We start from the raw sequence: 25,640 nt of genomic DNA on the forward strand, positions 1-25,640 counted from the left end.
TTGACAACGGTCTGCAAGTCATCCAGATAGCCCTTATGGACTGTTTCCTTTTTCCCCTTCTGTCCTCTTGTTTTCTTGTGTTTTGTCTTTTGCGTCGTCACTTTCTCCTGGCTTTCATCCCAAAATGGCATCCGGGTCGACCGAGGATCTAACCCCAAATGGCTAGCGCAGCATGGCACTGGCCCCCGTGGGTTCATGCTGAAACAGAGACGGTTTGCGGGGCTGCCATCCGCAATCGCGCAGCGGCCCCACCTTCCACGACCTGGATGGATTGGTCAATGCTGTCCTCATGCAGCACCACAGCACCTGCCATTGCCCGGGCCGTCTTTGCATTGACCGGGTTGCGTCTGTTTGTTTATGAGTTTATGTGCCGGCAGAGCATTGCTACGCTGTCCACAGTCCGGATCGTGTGTTTGTTCGGTTCTGGATTTTTCTGCGTCTTGTTCTGTTGCTTCTGGCGTCAGCCCTGTGTCTCCATGTCAGGAAGGAAATCAGAAAGACCTGGACGTCAACACGACCAGCTGCGAATCGACGTTGCTGAGGAAGCACTACCTGAGAAACCCCATGTAACAACATACAAATAAACCAATGCATCAAAGTCAAACGCACCTGGTTGGCAGCTGCTCAGAGAGCGAGGCAAGCTTTCTTGCACCTGCCAAGGCCTGGATGATTGTCCAAGACCCCAGGCAGCCCCAGCCCAGGGCAGCACCTGCCAGGTCCCCCCTTCCCATGCATCCCACCTCGTCCCAGTTATCCATGTTTGGCATGTCTGGGCCTGGACCCGCTGACTTCTTTTTGTCTTGTTCCTGTTTCGCGTTCCCCTTCTTGCGCCTTCGCTCTTCAGGTTCTTGCCCTCCTTCACCTCACCACCACCTTCGTTTCTTCCTCCACACTTGACCACTTGCTGCGCCTTTTGGGCCCGGAGCCGATCTGGTTGTTGCATTCTCTTCTGTTTCTCCCTGTCCAGCCCATCCGGTCCCTTGTTCCCCTCCTCACTTCAACCTCCTCTCGCTCTCGTTGTCATCATGGCCCTGCAAGCTGCCTACAAGCAGTTCCTCGCGTCGCCGAACACCTCGGCACTCGCCGATGACGCGTCGCTGCACTACGTCACAACTACCACCAGCGTCGCCGGTGCCACAGACATCATCAAGCACCTGGCCACTGTGCGCAACCGCATCAAGAAGCTCAAGGAGGAGCCCCTCTTCACCATTGAAAACCAGCACGCCCTGGTCGTCGAGTTCGACACCAACCTCGAGTTTGTTTCTAGCGGCGGCCCTTACCTTCCCGGCCTCGACGATAACTTTCTTGCCGACAGGAAGGTCTTCCTCGCTGTGGTAAGTCGCCTCCGTTGCGGCGCCCATCTTTCTGGCGTTGCGCTTTGCTGACCAGGTCGCGCGCAGACCCACGTCGTGTCCTTCAACGCCGACGGAAAGATCACGCAGATCCGGCAGAGCTGGGACCAGGGCTCTCTTCTGAAGCAAGTCGAGGTCATCGGCCGGTCTGGCCAGAACTGGCCCATCCGTGACGCCAAGGACCAAATCGCCCTGATCGCGAAATGCGCCAAAGGCGATGCCGCGACTGCCGCTGCCGCCGCGAAGCAGCAGGCTCTGCCCACGCGCTCCCGCGGCAGCTCTAATGCCATGCGCGATCCCCATGCGACCCTCGACCTGTTTGCGCCGCGCGAGGAACTCGAAAGCGTCCCGGCCACCGTCGTCTCGCCCTACGCAGGCAGGCGCCCGCGCCAGCGCTCCTTCACCGAGATCCTGGGTGACGAGCCTGTCGAGGACCCGGAGTCTCCGAGCACCGGTCGCGACCGTTCGCAATCCCCGAGCAAAGTCATCGCCCCTAAGGTCGGCGCGGGGAAGAACTTCCAGCCCCCGCGCTTGTTCGAAGCTGATGAAGAGGATGAGAAGGCCTCTCAGGCCGACGACCGCCCGCGCTCGCGCGAACGTTTCAGGCGCCCGGACCCTCGCAAGTATCAGCACTTCGAGCTGAAGGACGAGCCCGAACCCGAGCCACAGGAACCCGAGCGTGTTGTGCGCCCCGATCCGCGCAAGTACCAGCACTTTGTGCTCGATGACGGCTCCGAGTCGCAGGACACCCAGGAAGCCCCTGAACCCAAGAAGCCGGCGCCCAAGTCCAACAGGCAAAGCAAACACGAGTCTAGCTGGTCGTTCGATGACTTTACGACACCGCAGAAGCCTAAGGCTTCGCGTACTACCATGCACCGCGCCCGCGACATCCGGCACTGGGGCGAAGACGGCGAGTTGCTCGAGAACACCCCTGCCCCGCACCCGCACGTCCCCAAGCCGCGGCGTGATGCCGAGGCTCATTTCGAGTTTGTCGATGACGGCCCCGAGCGCAAGGACGCCCCCACCGGCCGCCCGCGCGGCGCCCTGCACAACGAGGGCCTGCACCTCTACGACAACCGTCTGCTCGCCGAGGATGACGGCCCGGCCGACTCGGCCCCGGCCCCCCTCAGCAAGATCACCAACCTCAATCACCGCCGCAAGGACTTCGACCCCCACTTCAGCATGACCGACGAGTCGCCCCGTGCCAGCGAGCCCGAGCCCTCCAAGCCGGTGCCTGAGGACCGCAAGAAGGCGGTTCGCATGATGGAGAGCAACTGGGCACCCTACGACGAGTCGCCCGTCTCCCGCAAGGAGAACGACAACCCGAACCGCAACGGCACGAAGCGCGCGGGCGATGATCGCGGCATTGTCATTGCTGGCGATGGCATGGGCAGCCGCAAGGGTACCTCGCGCGGGTGGTTCAACGGGGAGGATGATGAGCCGCAGCCTGTCAAGAAGGGCATCCGTGGGCCGCCGGCTAAGTCGGATGGCTTCTGGGACTTTTAAATTCTCCGGCTCTTGGTTGTATGTGATGTGGGAAGGGAGTTTGCACGAGGTACGCGATGAAACGCCTCGATGGTGTGTGTCTGTCTTGTTTGTTTGGTTTTGAGGAGGGTTGTGTTTTATTTTTTTCTTGATTCCCCCCGTGTTGGGTTTGAGGCTGGCAGGCTACATACCCCCGCTCACATTGGTTGAGCTTTACGCAGGTGATTGTATCACCAAACATGTTTTCTTGAGGGTTCTTGTGTCAGAGTTTTGTTCGTCGTGGAGGAGGATAGAAACATGGGATAGTACATGTGTCCCGGTTCCCTTCAACCATATTGTTTTACACTTTACCGTACCTACTATTGCTATTCGTCTTTATAGCGCAGGAATGCTGTTGCTTTTTATACCTTATTACTTGAGACAATGGTTTCTGGATGGGTGAGATGGCAGGTTGACGTCAAGTCAAACTACCTAAGCTTGTTCTCTTCTCGGAGCAGAGCCGCATGGATCTGAATCACGTCACTCTTGTAGTGGACGACTAATAAAGGTGTGTACCAACACCAAATACGCCTTTCTGCTGGGTCGGCAGTAACTCTACGTCAGCTGCAAATCAGGTACCTGGGTTACATCGAGATCTCGTCAGCCGGTGGTACACAACTGAAGGCACAGCAACCGGCTGGCAGTGATGTCTGGTTGGATGGACTGGTAGATGATGGTAGGTAGCAAGTAGGAGGTAACAACATCAGCATTGATTGAACCTGATAAAAGAAACGCCGAAGCCCATTTGCCGGTTATACTTATACAAAATGCGCAACCCTTGAGAATCTCTATGTATAAAATATGTCGTTGTTGCTTTGTCCCTCATTCACATCCCCTCCTCACTTCGAACTTCATACCAATATCCAAGCTTATAAAACCAAGACCCGTTCAATACACAACCCAAACCCCCTTGTCTCCCTTCCCACCTCCACTACGACGCGATGATCTTCCCGTCGGCATCCCTCTTCTTCCTCTCCCACCCCGTCTTGAACAGCGGGCCCATCTCGAAGCGGGGCAGCGGGTGCGCCTCGGTGTTGAAGACGATCTTGTCGAGCGGCAGCACGTCGTCGGGCGAGAAGAGCAGGTAAAAGTACTTGAGCGTCTCGGCGAGCCAGAAGCTCTCCATGTTGTCGCGCGTGACGGGCGGGATCTTGTTGGCGTTGGACAAGCTCGTGAACCCGTCCTTGCCGCCCTCGCCGACCGCCGTGTAGTTCATGAAGGACTGGAACATCTCCCACCCCCACTCACGGTACTTGGGGTCGCGCGTGATGCGCCACATGTAGAAGAGCGACTCGACGGTTTCCGGGCGTTGGAGGTTGTGCGAGTCGAAGGCCTTGACCTCGAAGTCCTGGCGCCACTGGGCGTCTGGGGACGGGTCGAAGTCGGCCGGGGGGTTGTGAGGTGCGGATTCGGGCAGCGGCGGGTTGGCGATTTTGAAATAGGTAATTTCCGCCGCGAGGCCCGTGGCCATGTACTTGTACATGCCCCAGCAGGTCTGCATCAACTCACGGGCGAGACGCATGTCGGCTTCGTCCTGGGCGGACCAGGTGGGAAGCTGGCGGGCCTCGCTCTCGGGGAGGCCGCCGGTGGCGGCGAGGGCAATGGTGCCCGGCATGAAGCAGACGAGGTGGTCCATCTTGGGGGAGAGGTCGCCGGACAGGCCGGACGGCCGCTCGCCGATGATGGTGAACCGCGAGGGCTCGGTGTAGGTGATGAGGTGCTTGCGGACGCCGCGCAGGGCGTCGCGCCACATGTCGAGGTAGATGGGCTCCTTCTTGTTGGTCTGCAGGTATTGCTTGATGAGGTACTCGTAGTACGAGTCGCCGCGGCTGCCAAGGCGGATGTTGTTGGTGTGGAATTTTCCTGTTGTGGCGAAGATGTAGATGGGTACCAAGCCATCTTGAGCACCGTTGTCGTCGACCAGCTTCATGACCTTCTCGACCTTGTCCCAGTACTCCTTCTCACCAGTCAGCTTGGCGAGATACTTGAACTCAAGCTGCAGTGTTGTCGTCTCTGCTGTTGACGAGGCGCCCATATCGGCATGCGACGGGATGCCCTTGTACTTGGCCAGATTGACGCTGGCAAAAGGGATGCCCGACGGGGAGTTGAACGCAGACAGCAGACGGTCGGCCAGGTCCTTGGCCTTCTCCAGGTACAAGTCCTCGCCAGGAGTACCCGGGTCGTCATCCGGGATGGGAGCCATATCAGGGAACTCGGTCGAAAGATAGTGGGCCGACAGCAAGCCGCCCAGCATGCGGATGGTTGTTTCGAAAGTATTGACGTCCTGGTCCTGGTCCCAGGTGAGCTCCTTGGACAGCCACTCCCGGGCATGGACAAGACGGGTGGTGAGGTTCATGAGCATGAGCGTGTCGAGGGAGTCGATGATGATCCAGCCCAGGCCCTTAGGGGCCATCTGTTTGCCCTTCTTGGACTCGGGATGGAACTCGTCATAGCCTGGAAGCATTAGCTCTGTCCGCCGAAAGCCGTTCTAAACCCTTGTTATCACAGGGGAAGCAAGCACTTACCCCATGCGGAGCGCTCGTATGCGTCCCAGCTCAACTCCATGGCCTTGACCACCTCTTTCCTCCTCTCCAGCCAATCCACACCGTTCACGCCGCCCTGCCCCTTTCCTGACCATCTCCATTTCTCCAATTTTGTATCAACCCCTGTTTTACTCCCAGAGAACAAGCCCAACCACCAGACCAGGCCCGCAATGATCACCAACAGCAGCACGCAAGACCGCTTTCTCCGGGGCAGGTTGCGACGCCAGCCGGCCCGGCCCGGCGGGTACATGTAAGGCTTATCCTTGTACATGGGCAAGCCGCCGGCCTTCGAGGGGTTGAGGAAGCCCTGTACGCCGGTCAGGACAGAACCGGTGGCGCCGGGACGTTGGCGCGCGGCCCAGAGATGGTCTTCGAGCTTGCGCTGTGGGTTGGAGAAGGAAGGGACATTTTGCGGAATGGCGAAGGACATGTCCGCGGCGGCGTCCGCGTCGTGCGGGGGCGGATAAGGGCCCGCGGGATGTGGGTTGTGAGGGTTGTTGGTGCTTCTGCTGCTGCTGCTGTTGTTCCAGTCGTTGCCGCTAGGGACCGAGGATGAAGTGGCGGAGGTAGATGCGGCAGCGGCGGCAGCGAGGGCTTGCTGGGCGGACTGGACAACGTCACCGGCCTTGTCACGGAGGTCTGCGGCGGCCGAGTGGGTTGCAGTAGCGGCGGTGCGTATGAATTGCTGGAGAGGCGAGAGAGGTGGTTGTGCTCCGGCGAGGATGCCGGTGGGCTGTCCGTAGTTTTTGTTTGGCTTCCAAGTGGCAACGGGTGGCCGGTTCAATGTGCCGCTGCGGACATTGAAAGGATCGCGAACGTTCATGGGAGACGGCGGAGCATTGCGGTAACCGTGTCCGGAGGTGATGGAAGCGGGGGCGTGTTGAATGATGGCCTCGACTCCGAGGTTTACAACGCTGCAGAAGGCAAAAAGCCACGGTTACGGGTGCCAAAAGCCAGATGCAGGTTGCAGCCGTCCATCGCACGGAATCCACGCTGCTGTGGACGGACGCCGTGGACCCACTTCAGCCAGCGCCGGGCCGCGCCGTAGCACAGATCTGCCCCACCTTGGTCTGCCACTTCCTCAAGTCCCGGCCTGCGTTAGGTTTGGCTTTGTCCAGTTCCAGCAGTTCGGTTCTATGGAGGTTGGGCTTCTGCATGTGGACATCCTGGGATCTATCCATGTCAAAGGTCTCGACTGCTGAAGTAAACGATCAGGTCCAGGAATTAGATGAGGTGAACATCTGAAGTGCCTTGCGTGTCACCTCTCGCTCACCTCACTACCTCAAGATACACACATCCGACAGTCACCGGCAGACAAACAAGATAATAGCATTACAGGTTGATTCCTAAACAACCCCACCGTCTACAAGTCTTTATCCTTGAATCCACTCACCCGCAACCATGACCCGCCACCGGAGCGCCGAGTTCCGCGCTTACCCTCTCTTGACTCCTGAAGAGTTCGCCGAGGTCTGTCACTACCTCGACCGTCGATACTGTCGCGCCAGTCTCGGCCCCGTACGTCGCCGTTGGAAGCTGTCCGTATGTCGCGCCCTCGACACAAATGCCGCGTTCACTCTTGGCCCAGAGTACAGCACCTTTGTTCAAATCGTCCGCCCCCTGGACGGTGAGTTGGATGATGGTGGCTTGTCTGCATGTTTAGATGGGTTTTCTCTGGGCGACGACAACAGCCGGATGGCGGACGACATCGAGGCGGATCGGGAAATGATGGAGGCCGAGGAAGCAGATCAGGTGGTTCCCACTCTGGCTGTATATTTGACAACACGACAACGTTCTCACCAGAGATGCAGGAGGCCCTCCGCAAGCAGCCTGATCCCTTCGCCTCCGGTCACGGCTACGTCCGGTACGAAATCCATCTGCACCCAACCTACCAGGCACCCTGCCTGTGGTTCAGTCTGCATGATCTCCCCGTGGACGAGCGGGCCCTGGATGTCGACACTGTCTTCAGACGCCTCGTGCCACCACAGTTCAAGGAGGCCTTGCGAGCCAGCATTGGTGGCATTGGTGGCATCTCGGTTGACGTGAGTGTTCCTCTTCTCCCCCCTCTGGTTCGGGTGGTTGGACTAGGTGCGCGAAGCAATGGGATTGATGGGTATCTTATTGTGGGCTGGCGCTGCTGTACATGGCCGCGGTCAACTATGGGCTCCCATAACGAGACAAAGTCAAGCTCTATACTAACGCACAGTCCGGGTCTTTTCGTCCCCTGTAGCACCACCCTGTCACGGGCGTCCCGACGTTTTTTGTCCACCCATGTCTCCTCGGCGAGGCCATGGAAGGCTTCGACTGCTCCAAGGAGGACTACCTGATGGTGTGGCTCGGCTTGGTAGGCGGCTGCGTCGGGTTGTGGGTGCCGCCCGAGATGGCGCTCGCGTCAGAATGAAGTAGGTATTAAACAGACGCGGCAGTGGTGGACAATCATTCGTCGTCGCTCCCCTCCTCCATGGCCACATCCTCGTCGCTTTCCTCCTCCTGTTCCTCTTCTCTCGGCCGCTTCACGCCACGGCTTTCGGGTGTGCCTGCATCCGTCATGACTTGATCGCCGCCTGACGGCTTGGGTGGGAGTTTCGGCGCGGGTGCGGGCGCACCGGGTACTGGGGCATTGAAAATGCTCTGCTGGAGGTCCGTCACCTCGACTTGTTGGGCGGCGGTGGGCGGCTTGAAGGAACCATCAAGCTTGGCGATGATGTTGGACTTGCCCTTTGCATACGAGATTTTCTGTATCCACGTCAGCCTCACGGCTCTGGTCTTCACTACGACAGCTTGGGAGAAAAACTGGGGGACGCACCAGTGGGCGGCCGAGGAACTCGAAGCCATCGAGCGACCGCATGGCTTGCGTGGCTGTCTGGATGTCTTTGTACACGATGTGGGCCTGGCCACGCATCTTCATGGTCTTGAGGGCGACCACGTCCAGCACGGCGCCGTATGTGGAAAAAAGCATGTACAATGCCGTGCGCAGGTCTTCCTTCTGGATCTTGGCTGACGGGAGGTTGGTCACGTAGAGGGTTTGGTTTGGCGGTATCGTGGGCACTTTGGCCGGCAGGCTGGCCGGAGGCGGTCGCGAGGCCATTGTTGTCATTGACTAGGAGTATCGAAAGGGGTTGTGTCGGTGAGGCTTAATTGGCGGTACGCATTAGTTGGGCAGCTGCGGCGTGAAATGGCGAGGGTTGTCGCGTCGTGGTAGTTCGGTGTTGTGTCGCGATGAAGGTTGAAAACTGAGCTCGACTTCAGCCAAGACTGGGAAGTTCCATTGGCCTTCCCGTCAGAACCTTGGGATCCCTGGAAGATGCCCGGTTAGGCAGTGCCGCGTCCAGCTACCCCACTGCAAGTCCCCACTAAACGTCAGCTTCCAGGCCCAACAGCAGCCCCTCCCCTGACCTCTGGCTCCAGGTTCCAGTCCTCGCATTTGCAACACCCAACATCAAGACGACAAACAACCAACTGAGGGTGATCACCACCCAAACGACCCCTCCACGGTTCCGACGCGCGATAGTAGAGAGCTACTCCTATCGCACCCCACCAGACCGACACCATGGCGGCTCCCGAGGTGCACCATCTCTTTCACGCCCCCGTTGCCGACCACTCCTTCTCGGCAGACCGCAACACCCTCGCCGTGGCCCGCGATACCAACGTCGAGCTCTACACCCGTGTTGGCAACTCTTTCAAACTCAAGGACGAGCTCAAGGGCCATGACAAGACCGTCACAAGCATCGACATCGCTCCCACCTCGGGCCGCATAGTGTCGTGCTCGCAGGACCGCAACGCTGTGGTTTGGGAGCCCACTCCCACGGGTTACAAGCCGACCCTTGTGCTCCTGCGCATCAATCGCGCCGCCACCTTTGTGCGCTGGTCCCCCTCCGAGACCAAGTTCGCCGTCGGTTCGGGCGACCGCCTCATCGCCGTCTGCTACTTTGAGGAGGAGAACGACTGGTGGGTCTCGAAGCACCTCAAGAAGCCCATCCGCAGCACCGTCACCACCGTCGCCTGGCACCCCAACTCGGTGCTGCTGGCCGCCGGCTCCACCGACGCCCACGCTCGCGTGCTGTCGAGCTTCATCAAGGGCGTCGACGCCCGCCCGGACCCCACCGCCTGGGGCGAGCGCCTGCCCTTCAACACCGTCTGCGGCGAGTACATGAACCGCTCCGCCGGCTGGGTCCACTCGGTCGCCTTCTCCCCGAGCGGCGGCGCCCTCGCCTTTGCCGCCCACGACAGCAGCGTCACCGTCGTCTACCCGAGCGCCCCGGAGCAGCCGCCCCGCGCCATCATCACGATCAACACACACCTGTTGCCCTTCAAGACCCTGCTGTGGAACGGCGAGTCCGAGATCATTGCTGCAGGATATGATTGCGAGGCTTTCCGCTTCCGCGGCGGCGAGACTGGATGGCAGCTTGTCGGGTCCATCGAGGCTAAGGCCCGGTCTTCGACGGCTGCCGAGCGCGAGGAGTCTGCGCTCAACATGTTCCGCCAGATGGATCTGAAGGGCAAGGTTAAGGACGACACCCAGCTCAAGACGGTCCACCAGAACACCATCACCATGATCCGCCCCTATGAGGAAGCCGGGGGTTCCGTGACGAAGTTTAGCTGTCAGTATTTCCCCATCTTTCCCATATTTCTGGATTGCGGCATGCTAACTCGACGCAGCGAGTGGAGTGGATGGGCGTGTCGTCATCTGGACCGTGTAGGAATGAGAAACGGGAAGGGGTTGCACTTGGACATACCATCACCAGTAGAAACTAAGCCCCATTTGACGCAATGGAATGTGAGGAGGCTTGAGCTTGAATGTCTCGGGCTTGAGATATGACCACGCCCGGCCCTATCCCATGATCTGGCCAGCGTTTCGATTTATGCCACTGCTAGGGACAGGCTAGGTAAACCTATTAGTCTTTTTGGGGACAGATATCAAGCATACCCCATTCTAAAGGGGAGTTTGCGGCTACCGCTACATCCCATGGCTGACAACTTGAGTATGTTATTATGGAAGCCCACATTTTAGGGCGCCATCCAGAGGACCTGGGCATTACATCACCAGCCAGGCCCGACCGCTTTGTTGCCTGATTGTTTCTGGTTGGTCGTGGTTCCCAGTCATTATGCGAGGTTGTATTGATATCTCGCGGCCCTAAGCGGGGCCGAATCCTTCGTCATGTGCTGCCTGGTCTATTCGGGTTCTAGCGAGAAACAATGCGAGGTACTTGGAACTTATGCATATAAAATCCTTCTTGGAGCAAATAGGTATTTAGTTCTGACGCCCCTGGGAACGAATTATAAAATACGGCTTCGTCTGCCGTCGAGAACCGACGTGAACTCCTCCATCCATTCCCTCTCTACAGGTGTTACTTAGAACATCAGCCCACAATATGTCTGAAACTGGCTCCCAAGAGGGTGCTGACAACATCACACTCCCCGAGCCTCCAATATGGGGCAGCCTCCCCGTCGAGCAATACCTGATCGTAAGTCTATTTTTCAGGGACAATCATCCAACGATTTATTTACATCTCCTAACACCGCCACAGCGCAACTGGGACTACACCTCCCCGCTCACCACCGACGAACAAATCGAAAAACTCGTCTCGGCCTTCGTCGAAGAAGACCAGCTCCCGGACGACTACTTTCTCCCCGCCTCTCAGCGGCGCGCCCCGACCCCGGACGAGATCCGAACCATCCTCGAGCCCTTCCGGCCGCAAAAGCTCCGCCGCATCGCCGCCGCCATGCTGTGCCAGGCCGTCGGGACTGACTTCTTCTTCACCGACACCATCCGCGACAGCGAGGCCTTCTTCGGCGTCAAAGGGTACGGACCGAGCGAGACCCAGTTTTTCTTCCTGCGCACGCACTATGCCGAGGACCCTAGCCAAGTAGTGGAAGACGGGAGAAAGCTGCGCAGGTGGTGGGATCGGATCGTCGATGAGGGGTACTGCAGGGAGGAAGATCGGTGGTTCCACCTCCTGGATGACCCGGAGTGGTTTGACTTGGGCGAGAACTGGATGGATGTGTACGCCGTCCTGCCGGAGCTGGCGCTGCAGGGCCGGGAGCGGCAGTTGCTGAACGAGGAGCGGGCGCAGTGGGCGATATGGTGCGCGGAGGAGGAGTTGGAGGATTTGAGGAAAGGTGGGGAAGAGCTGGACGAGGAGCGCGTAACGGAGGTCTGGAAGGAGGCCGTCCGCCAGCACGTGGCGGACTGGGGCCCGCCATGGCTGGTGCTGGTGGACCACCAGTCATTTGAGGATAATACGGTGTTTGTCATGTTTAGGGACAAGAAGGGGAATATAGTCAAGCAGGCGGAGTATGATGGGGAATCGGACAACCTCGAGGGGTTTGTTATGGACATGAACAGGGGAAGACAGGGCGAGCTGTTTCCGTTGTATACCAACGGGGACTTGTACAAATCGAAGAGAAAGCTCATGCGTGAGCTGACGAAGCAGGTGAGGGAAAGGCACGAGGCTTCTAAAAAAGAGACGGAGGCTAGAAACGACGGGGTTGCTCAGGAAGCCACAAACACTGGTGGACAAGGGGAGCAGGCCGCTTGAGCCTGGGACGAAACGGATGGTGATTTTCGCTATCTCATTCATACAACTACCAGTAACCAGAGATGCTCAGATAATTGCTGCTGGAACAGTAACTATCCCCCCAGCTCTGTCGTCCGCTTGTTGTTGAGACCCCGTGTTTCGTTTTCCTGTTTCCCTCTGACTCTGGAGAGCCAAGTTTTGCTGCTGTAAGGCAAAGGCTTGTTCCTTGAGTCTGTCAACAAGCTTCTGGAGCTCGGCAGTTTCTTCTTGGAGTTTGACATTCCTCTCACACAGAGCTCGCCTTGCTTCTCGACGAGCCTTGAGCTCGACGCTCAGCATGTGAGCCTCCTCCTTGAAGAGGCGGTTGGGCATGTGCCGCTCATCATCCTTCATCTTGCGCCTCGTTCGCGGTGAGGCCAGCTGCCCACGTTTGGCTAGAAGCAGATCTCGTAGTTCACGGAGTTCGCGGTCCTTGTCGCGAAACAAGGCATCAAGTAGCTCCTGGTTCCTGCTCCTCAGCCGTGTCATCAAATCTTTTTCCTCTTGCAGTTCCCTGCTCGCTCGATCTGAGACTTACTATTAATATCAAGCTGATTCTCATGCCGTGAGTTTTCTGTCTTACCTCGCGCCCTCTTGATCGTCTCCCGCACATCGAGGCGAACGTAATCCTTCGGTTGCTGGAACAACTTTGGCCCAAGCGGCCCACGTTGGATCTCCCTCCAGATGGTGTTGATCACCAGGCCGTACAACCCATCTGGCACTTCGGGAAAGGCCGAGTAATCCTTGGGAACCAGGTAGGAGTCTTGGACTCTCTCAAATCCCGCGGTTGAGACGGAGGAGGAGGTTCGGATGTACCCTCTCTTCAGGAAGAAGATCGCCAATCTCCAGCGCAAGGCGACTGAGGCGATCTGCTTCTCGTCCCGGTGGTCTCGACAGAGACACAATTTGGCCAGGGGTACGAGGTCGTCTGCATCCACCTGGGACAGCGGTTTGGAGGATAGGGCCTGGATGCGTTGAGCGGCCTCTTTGACTTCTCGTCGCTCATCATCATCCTTCTCGCCCTTGATCTTGAGGCACCACTCTGAGGTAGAGTTTGCTCCTGCCGCCCAGCCCTCGCAGTATATCTTCCCCTCTGATGTCGGTCGTCCGCGGATGTTCAAGAGCGCTTCGGGGTTCTAGACCTTGGCCATGGCTGGATATCGAGAGCAAGATGGTTCCAAAGACGGGACGGGACGGGACGGGACAGGACCTATGTATAAGCAAAGGAATCTGGGCTCAGAGTCTTGGTAGCGAGGTCTGATGATATGTGCGATGCGAAAAGCCCTTTAGGGGTGAAAGGGAGCTGGCATCAGCTCTCGCAGAGTCCCAACATGAACATTTCCACGATCCTGGAGAACACATGGAACCTGAGGCGAGAAGGAAGGAGCAGGCCATGCAGGGTCACAGTTCCAGGTTCCCACAGGTACTTAGTAGGTTCAGGTTGTTTGACTGGGCTCAGCAACTTCCATGGACGGATTAACAACTTCAAAATCGCAGCAGTCACACACTACCCTCTGTCCAGAGCACCTCAGACCAGAGACTGGGATGAAAAGCAGATAGATTATAATGACGAAATGCCGCTCCGTGCCCCCAACAACACAACGAGCGAGTGGACTAGACTTTATACACCGGTCAACAGCAAACCTGCCCCGCCAAGATGCCCATGCCCAAGTGAACGACAAGAAAAGGAAGCGTAATCAGCGGAAAAGACAGAAGGCGAGAGAAAAATGAAAAGAGTCATCTCATCATGACGTGTGTGTGTGTCCGAGAGTAAACACCAACCAACCCACCAACGCCGCTTCACCCCAACACCCAACATCCAACAGCTACGGTCACAAACCCATGCCAGCCCTCGAGGGAAGCTATGACAACAATTATCACCCAACCCAATCAACCTCGAAAAAAAAAAAGTTTACCGCCTCCTCTCATCCACATCTTCCCCCAACACCCAAGGCCTACGCGGATCCACCATGGCAGCGACCCTCTCGTCGCCGCGGCGCGCCCCGATCGTGACCCAGACATGCTTCGTCGCGGCCGCCGCAGAACCGCCGGGTATCTCGCGCGCGCCCGTCCACCGCAGCCTGCCCTCGCGGCTCAGGTCGCTGTTCCCCAAGCCGCCGTTGGCGGTCCACTCGCGCACCGCGTCGCGGACAAACTCGATTTTGCGGCGGAATTGGTTCGCCTCGGGGATGCCGCGGAGGGAAGGCGGGATCTCCGGCCTCCGGCGAGAGGAAGAAGACGACGAGGAAGAGGAACCAGAAGACGAAAGCGACGAAGACGATGTCGACGGCTTGGCGAAATTAAGCAGCGTCTGCAGCGGGTAGCTCAGGACAGACCGTCCATCGAGCGCCGACTCGGCGAGCTCGCCCGTCTCGGCCAGGCGGCGTGCCGCGTCCTGCGGCAGGTGCCAGAAGTGGCACCACACTCCCGCCGCGTCGAGCACAATCTTGGTGTGGTCGGGGAAGTTGAACTGCATGTGGCCGTCGGCAAACATCCAGCAGCCGACGTCGCCGAAGCGCTGGTAGAAGGTGACCACGTCGGAGGGCGCGGCCTCGGGGTCAGTGAGGGTAGGGGCGCGCAGGGCAGCGTCTTCGCCGTCCTCTCGCTGCGACGATGCCCGGTCGGCGGCCGACTCCATCTCGCGACCGTGCGCCATCATGTAGTTGGCAAACTTCTTCCACAGCACGATGCGCTCGCGCTTGCGGTGGTCATAGATGTCCTTGCCGGCCGACAGCTTTCCGACAGTCCCGTCCGAGTGAACGGGGACGGTGAAGTTCTCCGGGCTGACACGGACGCGCGAGATACCGTCCTCGCCGTTGTTCTCGTAAAAGTAGATGCCCTCGTTCATGGGCACGATCTGGTGGCGGGCCGGATATGTGGGGTCGTCGCGGCGCATGCAGTGGCGCTCGGCGCCGTGGACGAGCAGACACGCGGGCGGAAGCATGGCCTCGGATGAACCCGGCGAGTCCGATGTCGATGCGGGGATGCTTCGCAGGATGCAGCCCACGCTGCCATCGCTCAAAACATAGCCCAGACCGAACTTGTTGGTGTAGTCGACCCACTTGACTACGATGGGTGGCGGTGATGGCGTCCTGTCGCGCGCCGACATGAGCGCCATGGTGCGCGCGTTGAGCGCCCGCTCGAGTTCCGCCTGCAGCTTGCGCAGGCGTGCAAGAACCACGTCGGGCTGGGTGCCAGGAACTTCCTCTTGGTACTCGGACGGGCTGAAGAGAGAAAGCCTTTCCTCTTGAGCCTTCTCGCGACGAGATCCTGACCGACGGGGCGCGCCGGCCTGATCCTCAGCGGTGGCAGGAGTCCGCGCAGATGTGAGCTGGCTCCTGAGGCTGCGTCCCGATCGTGTCCTCGACACGGGTTCGGTCTCCTCGGTCGATGGCGGTGGTTGAGAAACCGGATCCGCCGCCTCCCTGGCCGCCCGAGACCGCAGGCTGGCGGTCCGAGTCGCCGGCTCGCTCACCGTCTTGGATCGCGTGACGCCCGCGGCCGCTGCGGTGGGCCGGTGCTGCGCGCGCTGTTGAGCGGCAAAGCTCTGGGGAGGGGCGCGGAGCAGAGACATCTTGGCCATGCTCTCGGTCAGAGACGCCGTTGTGTCATCACTCTTCCCCGACGACGGCGGCGGTGCCGGCTTGGCTGCTTGCTGCGCAGCCTGTTGCCGAAGCAGTCTCTGCTCCGCCTTGATCTCGTCGTAGGGACGGTAGACAACACCTTCAGCCAGAGGAATCACCGGGGTCAGGCCATTCTGCTCCTCCTCTGCCATCTCCCTCCAGATGTTCCTGAACACGAGCTTCGACTGGCACCATGGCCCGACGCCACATTCCTGGCACATCTCCTGGACGGTCTGGAGGTTGCGGGCCTGGGCTTTGGTATCAAGGGGTTCGTAGAAGGCCGGGCTCTCTGGCGGAGCCTCGCGCATTTTCGGGGTAATCTCAGCCGGAGTCGGCATGTAGCCTGTGGTGAAGAAGGGATGGGCGACGATGGTGTCTGGGTCAGGTCTCCTGTCCGCATCCTGCAGCATGGCAGCGACGAGGTCTTTAGCCTCCTGGCTAACTGTCTTGTCCGGGTCCTCGGACGTCGGCCATTCGTAATCACGGTCCCTCGCGCGGCGGTAGATCTCGTCGGTCGTCGAGGACTGGAATGGCGGCTTCGAGGTGAACATGGCAAAACTGTTCGATGGTTAGCGGGGTGTTGTCACATAACCTCCAGATACCCAGCCAAAGCTTACACAATAATGCCCAAGCTCCAAATATCAACCATGTGGTCGTGGCCCTTCTTTCCCTTCTCGAGAATCTCAGGAGCGATATAGTTGGGGGTGCCACATAGCGTGGTTCGGCGCATGACCTGCATATCCTTGCCCGTAAGCAATAAGGCGGCGAGGCCAAAGTCGCCAATCTTGGCGTTCATGTGCTTATCGAGGAAAATATTCCCCATCTTGAGGTCACGGTGGATGATGCCCTTGGCGTGCATGTACTTGATGGCGCCGGCGATCTGGACCGTGTAGTAACGGACCTCTGGCTCAGTGAGCCCCTTGCGACGCTTGACCATGTCCATGAGCGAGCCGTTCGGGCACAGTTCGAGGACCAAGTAGGTGCAGTTCTCAAAGGTGAAGGCGCGGTGGAATTGGACAATGTTTTGGTGGCGCATCTTGGAGTGGATCTGAAGCTCTGTTTGGAACTGTCGATGGCGTCAATTGAGGTTCCGACTCGATCATCAGGCCAGACGCAATGCATACCTTCTGCTCCATCTTTGTCGGCATCTTGCTCTTCACAATCTTGAGAGCAACGCGCTTTGATGCCCCAGCCGCCTTAGCCTCGTAGCAGATGGCAAAGCCGCCCTTTCCGAGCAGCTTGCCAACCTGGTACACGGCGCCATCCTTGCGATCGGAGCTTGGAGGCTCGACAACGTGATTCGGCGGCGGTGGCGGATGCTCTTTGTCCCTGGATGATTTGAGCTGGGCAGCTGGCTTCGTCTTGAGCTCCTGCGCCCGAGGAGGCCGCTGGGCATTAGCATCGCGGGGGGACAAGGCCTCCATATCGATGTCGTGAGCCCGTAGACTCGCTGTGTGTCAACAGGGCACTGCCCAAAAATTCTGGGGTAAAAGCCCGGTGTGCTGTTTGAACTCGGCGAAATGTCAGAAATCAATGTTGATTTTGGTTCAGACTCTGGGGCAGCGCCACAACTGACCAATAATGTAAACAATTGGCGACCGTGCGAGCAGATGTTGCGTGCAAAGATGGATGCACACCGTGGCTTATCGTGTGCAACCGGGAGGAGGTTGACGGTGATCCCGGATGCTTGTTGATGGGAAGTTGGGGGAGATGGTCGCGTGGCAGTTCGTGTCTGGATGTAGGTTTCAAAGTGGATCGAGAATTGCTGGCTTAGGGCGTTGTTGTGGCTTGCAGCAGTTGCCCAGCAACGCCGTGCAGTGGTCGACAGGGGTCGAAATAAGGTCCCGCGAAGCTCCGTTCAGGTACCGCCCGGGGCAACCCTGATTGGCTGCTCGGTCTCCGCAAGTACCCCGCCGAAGCCGAGCAGCGACTTGCTGCGTCATCCCGCAACGCCGACGACGACCATGTCGACCGGGGAAAACAGGATGCACATGCTCAACTGTGCTGATAGTGCTCTCTAAATATTGGGGAATTCCATTGAGGCAAGATCTCCTTCTTCTCTCATAGGAACACCCTCGTTTGCACCACTCAAAGGGTACAGGAGTACCTCCTGTCCAGGCACCCGCGAGCCCTTTTTTGCAGGCCTAGGCGGCAGTCCACCACCAAAGAATATCCGGGATTCGAGAATAATCTGAAAAAACTCCCGACAATGGTGACATTGCCCCTATTCAAGCTTGCAGCATTGTTTTTGCGGCATATCTCCAAATATGGAGCGGTCAGTTCGCGTCTCTTGATCCCTCCTATGTCTCACAGACTTTCGTGCTAACTCGTCTCCCTAGAACCACATCAAGCACCAAGCCCACGAGCACCCCCGGTTCCGAGCTCTTGCTGCCCGTTACGGGCAAGCAATACATCAAGTCAACATGAGGTTGCAGGTAGCGATCCTCCGTAACGCGGCTGCCGAACAGCTGGCGAAGGCCGAAGCACCCACCGTCAAAACGGAGGAGCAGGTCCGGAAAGAGGAGGAAATCCGGGCCAAGTACGGCACAACTCCACGCGAGTCGCACCCCACCACTCATTATTCAAAGGAAAGTGTGTGGCGGCGTAAGTTCCGACCGCTGCCCGAGGCCAAGGCGGTCGATCTCTTCGCCGACGTCATTGGAGATGCCTTCATCCTCGCCGTTGCCGGCGGGCTGGTCACGTACGAGTACTGGAGGTCTTCGCGGAAGCCGGATAAGAATTTGCAGTTGATTGAGGAGCTGCAGATGCGGGCTGAGGAGCTGAGGAGAAAAGAGGAGGAGCTCGAGGCGAGGGAGAAGCAGTGTGAAGAACGCGTCCAGCTGATTGAGGAGGTCTTGAGGGCGTTCAAGGACCCCAAGACAAAACAACCGTTGTTGCCTCCTCCCGCAACAGCTACGCCCGCTGCCTAATTGGATGTGGCTAGCCTCAGCGGTTCAAGGAAAATTGGGGGCATAGAGCCTTGGTAGGGTTGGCAGCAACTTGGTATCCAAGGCCTGGGCTTGTTCCAGCTCAACATAACTCGGCGATATCGACGCCTGGAAGTGTGATAGCTCCATTACAGCACGCAGCACTTCAAGTCGAACAATGTGCGACTGAGAGAAGGAGGGAATGGGAGAGGCGGTTCTGGTCCATACACAGAGGGCGGGTTATGAGGTCCTGGAGCATGGGTATTGGTGCCTGGAGATACACCGGGAAGGTACGATGACTCCTCTCCAAATAAAAAAAAATTCTTCGGGATAGAGTAAAAATAGAGTGATACCCTTCATCACACAAAACTTAACAATAGACAATTTGATACTTCTCACTTCACATCAAAACTCCAGATGGCTGATCCAAGGTCCGGGAACGGTATCAACTTGGTGTGCTCGAGTTTGCGGGACCGCCCACAATGGGCCTCTGTAGCAACTTACTTGTTGCAAACTGACGGAAGACATTGGAGAGGTATGAAAACAAATATGAGAATACAATCTCAACCTCTAATCTCAGTATCTTAGAAGCCAGACTCAACGCTCATGACATTGCTTTGTCGACAACCAACCCGCGTGATGAGAGCCATACCTACTTCCGTCTGTTCCTTCTCAGCCCAAGCGACGTCGACGATCCACAGACTTGGGCCCGTATTGACCAAGCCGGCGGCGGTCTGGGCAACATCAAGGATACAGCCATCGTCTTCCTCCTCCACCACCCGGAGGGAATCCAAGCCGCGATGCGGCCCTTCATGGGACTCCATGTCAAGTACGTCGCTCCGATATCAGAGACGTGTACCCATCGAGGCTGCGATAGTTAGTAGGTACCGCTTCTAACACCAACAAAGGCTCGCAACGAAAGGCTACACGCTCCCCATCATCCCCGCCATCCCTCAATCGGGCCTTCCCGCCGAAACCAGTGAAACAGGAACTCCAACAGCAACAACCGCAGCAGCAGCAGCAGCAGCAGCAGCCATCGCCTCCGCCATCCAAACTTTCCACGCTTCCCTAACCGGTACTCACCAGGGGTACCACCCACGGCCCGCTGCAGCCGCAGATGGCAGACCCGATGCTCTACACGATCTCCTACCGTACTGTTGCGTGGGTCTACCTCCTGTCCAAACAACCGGAGCACCAGTAGCCGCCGCGGGAGGGACTGGAAGAGGAATAGGAAGTGCTCAGGGCGGTGCAGCATTGTCTGCACGCGTGGTAGAGGCGCTTGGTCGGCGTTGGAATGGGTTGGCGGAGCTGGTGACAGGCGTAAGCTCGCCGTCGTGGTCTGCTTGGGAAGGCGAGGAGGAGAAGGCGGTGAGGGAGTTTTGGGAGTGTGAGTTTGAGGTTTGAGGAGCTTCTTTTTGTGCTTCACATCGGTTCATGGCTCTAAATCTCTACCTAGTGGGGTGCTTCGACTATGTCCGCGCTACCACTCAATCGATGATGGCCAGATCGTTGGTGAGCGACTTTCTTGTTGGGCAAGTGGCAGTTCAATCCGTGTGGTGTGGCGCTTTCTGTGAGAAGAGGGCCGAGGGCGGTCGTTAGATGATGTCGGCAGTGTCGTTGGTGATTTGACGGCGGCTGTGGAGTGATGTTGGTGCGACGGATGTTGTTAGATCCTTAGTGAACAAGGAGAAAGAAACTTCAGTCATGTCTTCAGTAACGTAGCTCTGGTGGATGGGCCTGCCTGAGATAGACCATTTTCATCATGAACAAACCCCAACCTCTAACCTAGCCCAACACCTTATGCTCATCAGCTAGGATGATTAACTGCGTATTGAATCTTGGGTCAATGTGGTTCTGGGACCAGTCTCTTAGCCTCGGCCCGTTCATCTAGATATCCAGCTTTACCAGTGAGATTCGCATGGCGATTGAAACCTGAGGTTCTGATCCATGGTGAGGAGCCACAAAGCAGAACATGTTTGTCCCATACAGACGGGATCTACTGGCAATGGGTTCAAGGCGTAGCAATCCATGACATCGGTCACTGGAGAGATGATGTGAGATGGTCATCGGGGGGAAAGGCCCCCAAGAGTGCACACGACCAAGGCATCAACCAGCCACATTCATGACGTTGATTGCCCTCTGAGAAAGAGAGTACAGCGCGGTCACCGAGCGACCGCCTCAGCGCTTGCAGAGATGAGTATTTGGGCCCCAGCCTTGCAGTCCTGCACCGACGAGGCGGTACGGAGTGCATAATTACTGGCCGCGGTGACGATCCCTCCCGGCTTTTTGCGCCGCCGGAAAGGGTGGGAGCCGCGTACCTGGGGATGCGTAACAGGACCCGTCTCACGATCTGAGTTCCATCACTCCATCCAGTGCTGTCCTATACGCATACCTCCGGGCAAGGAAATGGCAGCATTGGAATCGCAGAACATGGGAGCATAAAAGATACTACTAGTGCCATTTAAGTCCCTTGCTTGAACATTGAGATAATGATTGTCTTTTGAGGGTTTTGTGATCCAGGCGAAGGTCACGTTAAAAATAGTCCGGCTCACTGGGATGGATGCGAGTGGTTCGGATGGCCGTGATTTGGGCTCGGAGCATGACAGGCGGACAAACCCCAGCAAAAAGCCCCGATTTGGCAAGTCGCAGGCCGATGACGCGTTATCATTGGCTCGTAAAAGTGTGGGGCTTACTCGAAGCGCCCAATGGACTGCGGAGCCGCCGCTAGCAGCCGCTTGTGGCGTGTGGTGGGAGCGCAGCTTGACGGTTCGCCATTCCAAGACCTGGAAATCAATGGTGACGGCCACGAGCGGCGGTGACAATGAGATGCGTCGATGCAAGCAACTTCGGAGGTTGGAGCGGCCCGACAGGTGCCATAATAATGGTACGAGAGGTTGCCTTGAATGTGACAACAATTTTGACCCAGCAGGTTGGAGGACGAACTAGACATCAATACGGAGTATGGTCTTCAATCAACACGTGCTGGGCAGTTTGGTGATCAGATCCAAGGTGTCATTTTCCAGAAGCTTTCTTCTACTTTGTGTATCCCAGAAGCCGTGGTGATGTTGAGACGGCTGTAGGACTGTCATGAATTAAGGTTGAACCCGACTTTCTCAAACGTCTTGTGCTTCAGCCAACACCAGAAACATCCAAGTTGGGACGGAAACCGGTTGCTGTCTATACCTTACTTGCCTTACGTTCTCCGTACGAATCTCGGGAAACGAGGTGATAGTTGATGTTGATGAGAAGCCGGAATAGAATCAGCCCAGCAGGATCCAAAGATCGTCCCATCCGATCTCCAAGCTATTGAATAGCTGCATTCGCTGGACAATGCAGAGTGCTGCGTTGTGACGACACCTGCACCGGAGGATTGGGGTTGGGAAAAGAGAACTTCAACGTCTTGGCGCAGGCACAAGCCCGCTGTGGACCCGGCAGACGACGCGGGAAGACAGCGGAGATCTTGCATCTGATTGGCCCAGACTGCTTCGTAGCCGCCCTCGGCGTTCCCAATCACACAAGACACCGCTGCCGAGACTTTCTTCCCCGGCTTTCCTTCCCAGCCTTTCCACCACATGGATGCTCTCTGCTGTCGCCATGCTTGCGAGACATCGTCCAGTCCGCTGGGCCAACACAGATTACGGCCCCAATGGATCGAGAAAATGAATCCATTCTACCAATTTGATGCTTGGACAAATCGAGTAAAAACAGCCAGCAGAGACCGAATAACAAAGAGATGAAAAGACCAACGCCGAACAACACGTGAAGCGGCCATAGGCTGGAAGCGTTCAAGTTCAGATGAAACCATGCCGTCCTTGTCCGCTAGTACTATATTAGAAGTTATCGGAAAAAAGTTCGCTGTCGATGGAGAGCTCTTCGGATACAGCACTTCCAGATCAAGCGCCGTTCGCATATCCAGCATCCCATCCATTTGCCTCCATTGGACGTCGGCGGGGTGAGGGCATGCTGGAGGGGTGCAACATCCACCCCGGCCCCCTTCTCGTCTAGCGAACTGCCCCTGTCGCCGTCGCCCGTGACCAAAGAGCTCGTTGACTGTGGATGGTTGACGGCTACCCGCGCAGAGACATGAGGTTGGCCGCGGCCGTGGCTGGGTTCGTCCCAGAAACCTTTTTCTCTGCTGATGCGCCCTTCTCGTCTACTTTTATGGTTCTTCGCATCAACTGCTTCAATCATCTGTCGATACTTCTGGTTTATACGAGTCAACATCGCATCCAGCATCAGGCCAAGACCTTGTCTTGGCTGGCCTCTCCCGTTTCACCCACGCTTCTCTGCGGCAGGGTGGACAAGACCGAGCTCCGCACCCGCTCCCCACCTCCAGCGTCTTGCACTCACAGACCACACCCGACGCAGTGACTGAGGGCACCCCTGCACAGCTCGACGCTGCGCTGCGTAGCACCAAGCACCTCGGCAGGCTCCTGACCCGCGCGGTCCCTGTCGATTCTTAAACTCCTAAGGTCCCAGATGTTTGACGATCAAGCACTGGTCTCCGCTCTGTCTGTCCACCACAACGCACCCAAACGCCCCCTTTCGCCTCAAACTCTGCCCCTTGGTGCCAGCGACTGCGTCTGATCTCCCTAGCCATACCATGCGAAAATCGTCTTGCCTCTGACGGACGCAACCTTCCATCGCAGTCGCAAAAGCTTCAAACCCATGGCCGCTTAGTCCTTGACCCTCGAAAAACGGCCCACTACAGTCTTGGAAACAGACCACTTTTCCTACATGCCTGCTCTCGTCATAGACAGGATCGCCCGGACTTGGACCACACTCAAAGACCTCCCGGCATCAAGCCTGATACGCGAGACGCCTGTCAACCCTTGCCAGCTCGGCTGACACACAATCCCCGGGACTCCGGTGCCAGCCCTCTAGGGCGAACACCTTAATTCTGTCCCGTCTCCGGGGGGCCCCCGTTTTTCCCTGCCCCGGCCCTGTCCGAGAGAGCCCCAATATCTACACTAGGCCGCCCCGCTACCTTTCTCCAATCCCGGGGATCTCACGGCCCTCTGTTCTCTTCGCCGCCGCTGGTCGATAGCCCTCTTTCAGGTCGATCGTTTTCTTTCTTTCCTTTCTTTGCTGGAACCTGTTCCCAGGCCAGTCAGCTTGCAGGTCCGGAACCTCGCATTCTTTTCGACGACGACTTTTTTCCATTGTACTATTCGCTTCGTTTCCGACGGCCGTCGCACTCCTTCAACCACGAAGCCGGAGAGGTTCTGCTGGATAGGGCACTCAGGAAGTAATCGGAGCACGGGCAAGAGAAATCATCAGCGTGTTGGAGACACGGCAAGAGGCAGGAAGTTCAGGGTAACTGGATTGTTGGAAAGGAGGAGTTATCGGAACCGATTTGATTCGAATTCGATCTTCGTCGAGACACCGAAAAGATGGGCAGGCTTATCAAGAACCACCTGGCCCGGCTCATCATCCTGACGTCCGGAGCGTGTAAGTGGCAAAGGATATTAAGTGAGCGGCGTCAAAGAGGGTGATGAAACTAACTTGGTATACAGACCAGGTCGCTGCCGCGATCGAGGGATACTTCTGGCCGAAGATCTTTTGGGACTTTATGACAAAAAGCTTAGAGCCCGCGGTCCGACCGATACCAGTACTGCAAACTATCAACCTGATCTTTGGCCTCATCCTTCTCGCTTGGGAATGGCCTCTGGGTTTCCTGGCCGGGTCTGCCATCCACCGCAGCATCGAGGCGCGCCTCGCCTTTCTCCCGCTCTCTGCGCTCGCCGCGGTCTTGTTGTATCAAGGAACGAACGCCGCCATCTATGAGATCATCGGCATGATTGTTTATTTCTGGGCGTACAGCGAAGGAGAGGTATGTCGATTCCGATGGGTCAAGCTTCTGCGAGCATCGAACTGACGTGATTCCATAGATGATCTGCGAAAAGCCATGGACCCTGCCGAAGCGAGCACCTGCGCGCAACAACAACGCCAAAGGCCCCGCACGCGTGTGAAAAAGGGACACGCCAGTACATCTTTACTCCAAGTGCATAATGCAATCACTCCGATAAACACCCGCCGCCGAGTCTCGCGACCCTCTGTGCAACGTTTCCCCTGCCATCTCAAGTATCTGATCGTCAAATCTGTATCTCCGCGTCGATTCCGAGCATCGATGATGAGCGCCGCACCACTTCCGAGCCGATGAACGTCGATGACGACGGAGGGTCAGTTCCTGTTGACGACGAGGGGTGGGGTTTCCTCCAGGGGTGGAATGATGAGTCGACGAGATCCCGTACGTAGGGCACCTTTCAGCACAAAATATACCCAACTCCCGCTTCGGACGGCAATCGGGAGCGATTTTATTTCTTCTTCGATCTTCTTGTTTTCTATATATTTACACTATCTTCATTTTCATTCCCGGCATGATTACGAGATAGTATGGCGTTGGTGTGTGATAGGGGATGGGAACTTGGGAGAGTTGTTGAGGAGATACAGGGGAAAGAGGCATGAGCAAGTCGGAATGATACCACATTGTTGTTGAGGGTTATTAAGAAGGCTTGTTTACAAGCTGGGAGGATTTTGGCAGACACAGATTCTGCTTGTCGTATAATGAAAGCATACCCGATTGTGGGATTTCTTAGGGTCATTTCTTGTCTTGCACAATTCTCTGTGTTTTCCTCGATCATGTGCTTTGCATCTCATTGAGAAAAGGGGGGCCGCTGTTTTGATGCACGGTTACCCGGCAGATCGACGCCGCCACGACTCAAAACATCATCTGAAACTCCAAGACCCAGAGACCCCCTTGCCCATCCTGCCTCCTCGTCTTTCAACGGCGGATCCCCACCCACGTCCGAATGATCGTCGAAACAAGCTTATGCTGGCTAAAGAATGAAAGAGATATGAGCGAAAAGGCAGACTTCAGTTAAAAATGTTTCGCATTCCATTCTGTCGGTTGGGTGGTCAGACGAAAACCATGCAGGCACAAGCAGCGGAATTTGAACGAAATCAGATGACATGAATGCGGCCCATGGACCTTTTGCATGTGAGCCTCAGCCTCATTTCACACTTGGTGCTAGTCACTCCGTCGTTCTCCAGTAGGTGCTACGTAATGTTCCATCCAGGACCTGTTGCTGTGGCCCCGTCAAACAAACTAAGGTCT

General features: G+C 57.2%; 13 protein-coding genes across 13 annotated transcripts; 8 read left to right on the top strand and 5 right to left on the bottom strand.

The window, feature by feature from the left end:
• Positions 1 to 1,025: 1,025 nt before the first annotated feature.
• On the top strand, positions 1,026 to 2,858 carry VTJ04DRAFT_916 (uncharacterized protein; the record flags this gene model as incomplete). The annotated part of the gene is made up of 2 exons (XM_069367676.1): positions 1,026 to 1,334; positions 1,401 to 2,858. 2 exons carry the CDS (start codon positions 1,026 to 1,028, stop codon positions 2,856 to 2,858), a joined length of 1,767 nt encoding a protein of 588 aa, XP_069223525.1.
• Positions 2,859 to 3,807: 949 nt separating this feature from the next.
• VTJ04DRAFT_917 (uncharacterized protein) lies at positions 3,808 to 6,242 on the bottom strand (the record flags this gene model as incomplete). The annotated part of the gene is made up of 2 exons (XM_069367687.1): positions 3,808 to 5,330; positions 5,402 to 6,242. The coding sequence occupies 2 exons, from the start codon at positions 6,240 to 6,242 to the stop codon at positions 3,808 to 3,810; spliced, it is 2,364 nt and encodes a 787-aa protein (XP_069223526.1).
• A 578-nt stretch (positions 6,243 to 6,820) lies between these two features.
• Positions 6,821 to 7,817, top strand: VTJ04DRAFT_918 (uncharacterized protein; the record flags this gene model as incomplete). Its single annotated transcript, XM_069367698.1, has 3 exons — positions 6,821 to 7,168; positions 7,228 to 7,458; positions 7,647 to 7,817. The coding sequence occupies 3 exons, from the start codon at positions 6,821 to 6,823 to the stop codon at positions 7,815 to 7,817; spliced, it is 750 nt and encodes a 249-aa protein (XP_069223527.1).
• A 35-nt stretch (positions 7,818 to 7,852) lies between these two features.
• On the bottom strand, positions 7,853 to 8,504 carry VTJ04DRAFT_919 (uncharacterized protein; the record flags this gene model as incomplete). The annotated part of the gene is made up of 2 exons (XM_069367709.1): positions 7,853 to 8,152; positions 8,223 to 8,504. 2 exons carry the CDS (start codon positions 8,502 to 8,504, stop codon positions 7,853 to 7,855), a joined length of 582 nt encoding a protein of 193 aa, XP_069223528.1.
• Positions 8,505 to 8,966: 462 nt separating this feature from the next.
• Positions 8,967 to 10,116, top strand: VTJ04DRAFT_920 (uncharacterized protein; the record flags this gene model as incomplete). The annotated part of the gene is made up of 2 exons (XM_069367721.1): positions 8,967 to 10,017; positions 10,076 to 10,116. The coding sequence occupies 2 exons, from the start codon at positions 8,967 to 8,969 to the stop codon at positions 10,114 to 10,116; spliced, it is 1,092 nt and encodes a 363-aa protein (XP_069223529.1).
• Positions 10,117 to 10,788: 672 nt separating this feature from the next.
• On the top strand, positions 10,789 to 11,955 carry VTJ04DRAFT_921 (uncharacterized protein; the record flags this gene model as incomplete). The annotated part of the gene is made up of 2 exons (XM_069367732.1): positions 10,789 to 10,881; positions 10,945 to 11,955. The coding sequence occupies 2 exons, from the start codon at positions 10,789 to 10,791 to the stop codon at positions 11,953 to 11,955; spliced, it is 1,104 nt and encodes a 367-aa protein (XP_069223530.1).
• Positions 11,956 to 12,021: 66 nt separating this feature from the next.
• VTJ04DRAFT_922 (uncharacterized protein) lies at positions 12,022 to 13,124 on the bottom strand (the record flags this gene model as incomplete). Its single annotated transcript, XM_069367743.1, has 3 exons — positions 12,022 to 12,500; positions 12,557 to 13,058; positions 13,116 to 13,124. The coding sequence occupies 3 exons, from the start codon at positions 13,122 to 13,124 to the stop codon at positions 12,022 to 12,024; spliced, it is 990 nt and encodes a 329-aa protein (XP_069223531.1).
• A 761-nt stretch (positions 13,125 to 13,885) lies between these two features.
• On the bottom strand, positions 13,886 to 17,020 carry VTJ04DRAFT_923 (uncharacterized protein; the record flags this gene model as incomplete). The annotated part of the gene is made up of 3 exons (XM_069367754.1): positions 13,886 to 16,154; positions 16,214 to 16,662; positions 16,721 to 17,020. The coding sequence occupies 3 exons, from the start codon at positions 17,018 to 17,020 to the stop codon at positions 13,886 to 13,888; spliced, it is 3,018 nt and encodes a 1,005-aa protein (XP_069223532.1).
• A 785-nt stretch (positions 17,021 to 17,805) lies between these two features.
• On the top strand, positions 17,806 to 18,526 carry VTJ04DRAFT_924 (uncharacterized protein; the record flags this gene model as incomplete). The annotated part of the gene is made up of 2 exons (XM_069367765.1): positions 17,806 to 17,871; positions 17,936 to 18,526. 2 exons carry the CDS (start codon positions 17,806 to 17,808, stop codon positions 18,524 to 18,526), a joined length of 657 nt encoding a protein of 218 aa, XP_069223533.1.
• A 414-nt stretch (positions 18,527 to 18,940) lies between these two features.
• Positions 18,941 to 19,724, top strand: VTJ04DRAFT_925 (uncharacterized protein; the record flags this gene model as incomplete). The annotated part of the gene is made up of 4 exons (XM_069367776.1): positions 18,941 to 19,058; positions 19,112 to 19,352; positions 19,432 to 19,598; positions 19,648 to 19,724. The coding sequence occupies 4 exons, from the start codon at positions 18,941 to 18,943 to the stop codon at positions 19,722 to 19,724; spliced, it is 603 nt and encodes a 200-aa protein (XP_069223534.1).
• A 2,882-nt stretch (positions 19,725 to 22,606) lies between these two features.
• Positions 22,607 to 23,883, top strand: VTJ04DRAFT_926 (uncharacterized protein; the record flags this gene model as incomplete). The annotated part of the gene is made up of 5 exons (XM_069367787.1): positions 22,607 to 22,632; positions 22,860 to 22,974; positions 23,098 to 23,392; positions 23,498 to 23,771; positions 23,814 to 23,883. The coding sequence occupies 5 exons, from the start codon at positions 22,607 to 22,609 to the stop codon at positions 23,881 to 23,883; spliced, it is 780 nt and encodes a 259-aa protein (XP_069223535.1).
• A 33-nt stretch (positions 23,884 to 23,916) lies between these two features.
• VTJ04DRAFT_927 (uncharacterized protein) lies at positions 23,917 to 24,495 on the top strand (the record flags this gene model as incomplete). The annotated part of the gene is made up of 3 exons (XM_069367798.1): positions 23,917 to 23,974; positions 24,040 to 24,356; positions 24,415 to 24,495. 3 exons carry the CDS (start codon positions 23,917 to 23,919, stop codon positions 24,493 to 24,495), a joined length of 456 nt encoding a protein of 151 aa, XP_069223536.1.
• A 23-nt stretch (positions 24,496 to 24,518) lies between these two features.
• On the bottom strand, positions 24,519 to 25,128 carry VTJ04DRAFT_928 (uncharacterized protein; the record flags this gene model as incomplete). Its single annotated transcript, XM_069367809.1, has 2 exons — positions 24,519 to 24,859; positions 24,912 to 25,128. The coding sequence occupies 2 exons, from the start codon at positions 25,126 to 25,128 to the stop codon at positions 24,519 to 24,521; spliced, it is 558 nt and encodes a 185-aa protein (XP_069223537.1).
• Positions 25,129 to 25,640: the final 512 nt, after the last annotated feature.

The sequence above is a fragment of the Mycothermus thermophilus genome (genome assembly GCF_041956435.1).
Source record: "Mycothermus thermophilus strain CBS 625.91 unplaced genomic scaffold VTJ04scaffold_1, whole genome shotgun sequence".
NCBI classification, from domain to species: Eukaryota; Fungi; Ascomycota; class Sordariomycetes; order Sordariales; family Chaetomiaceae; genus Mycothermus; species Mycothermus thermophilus.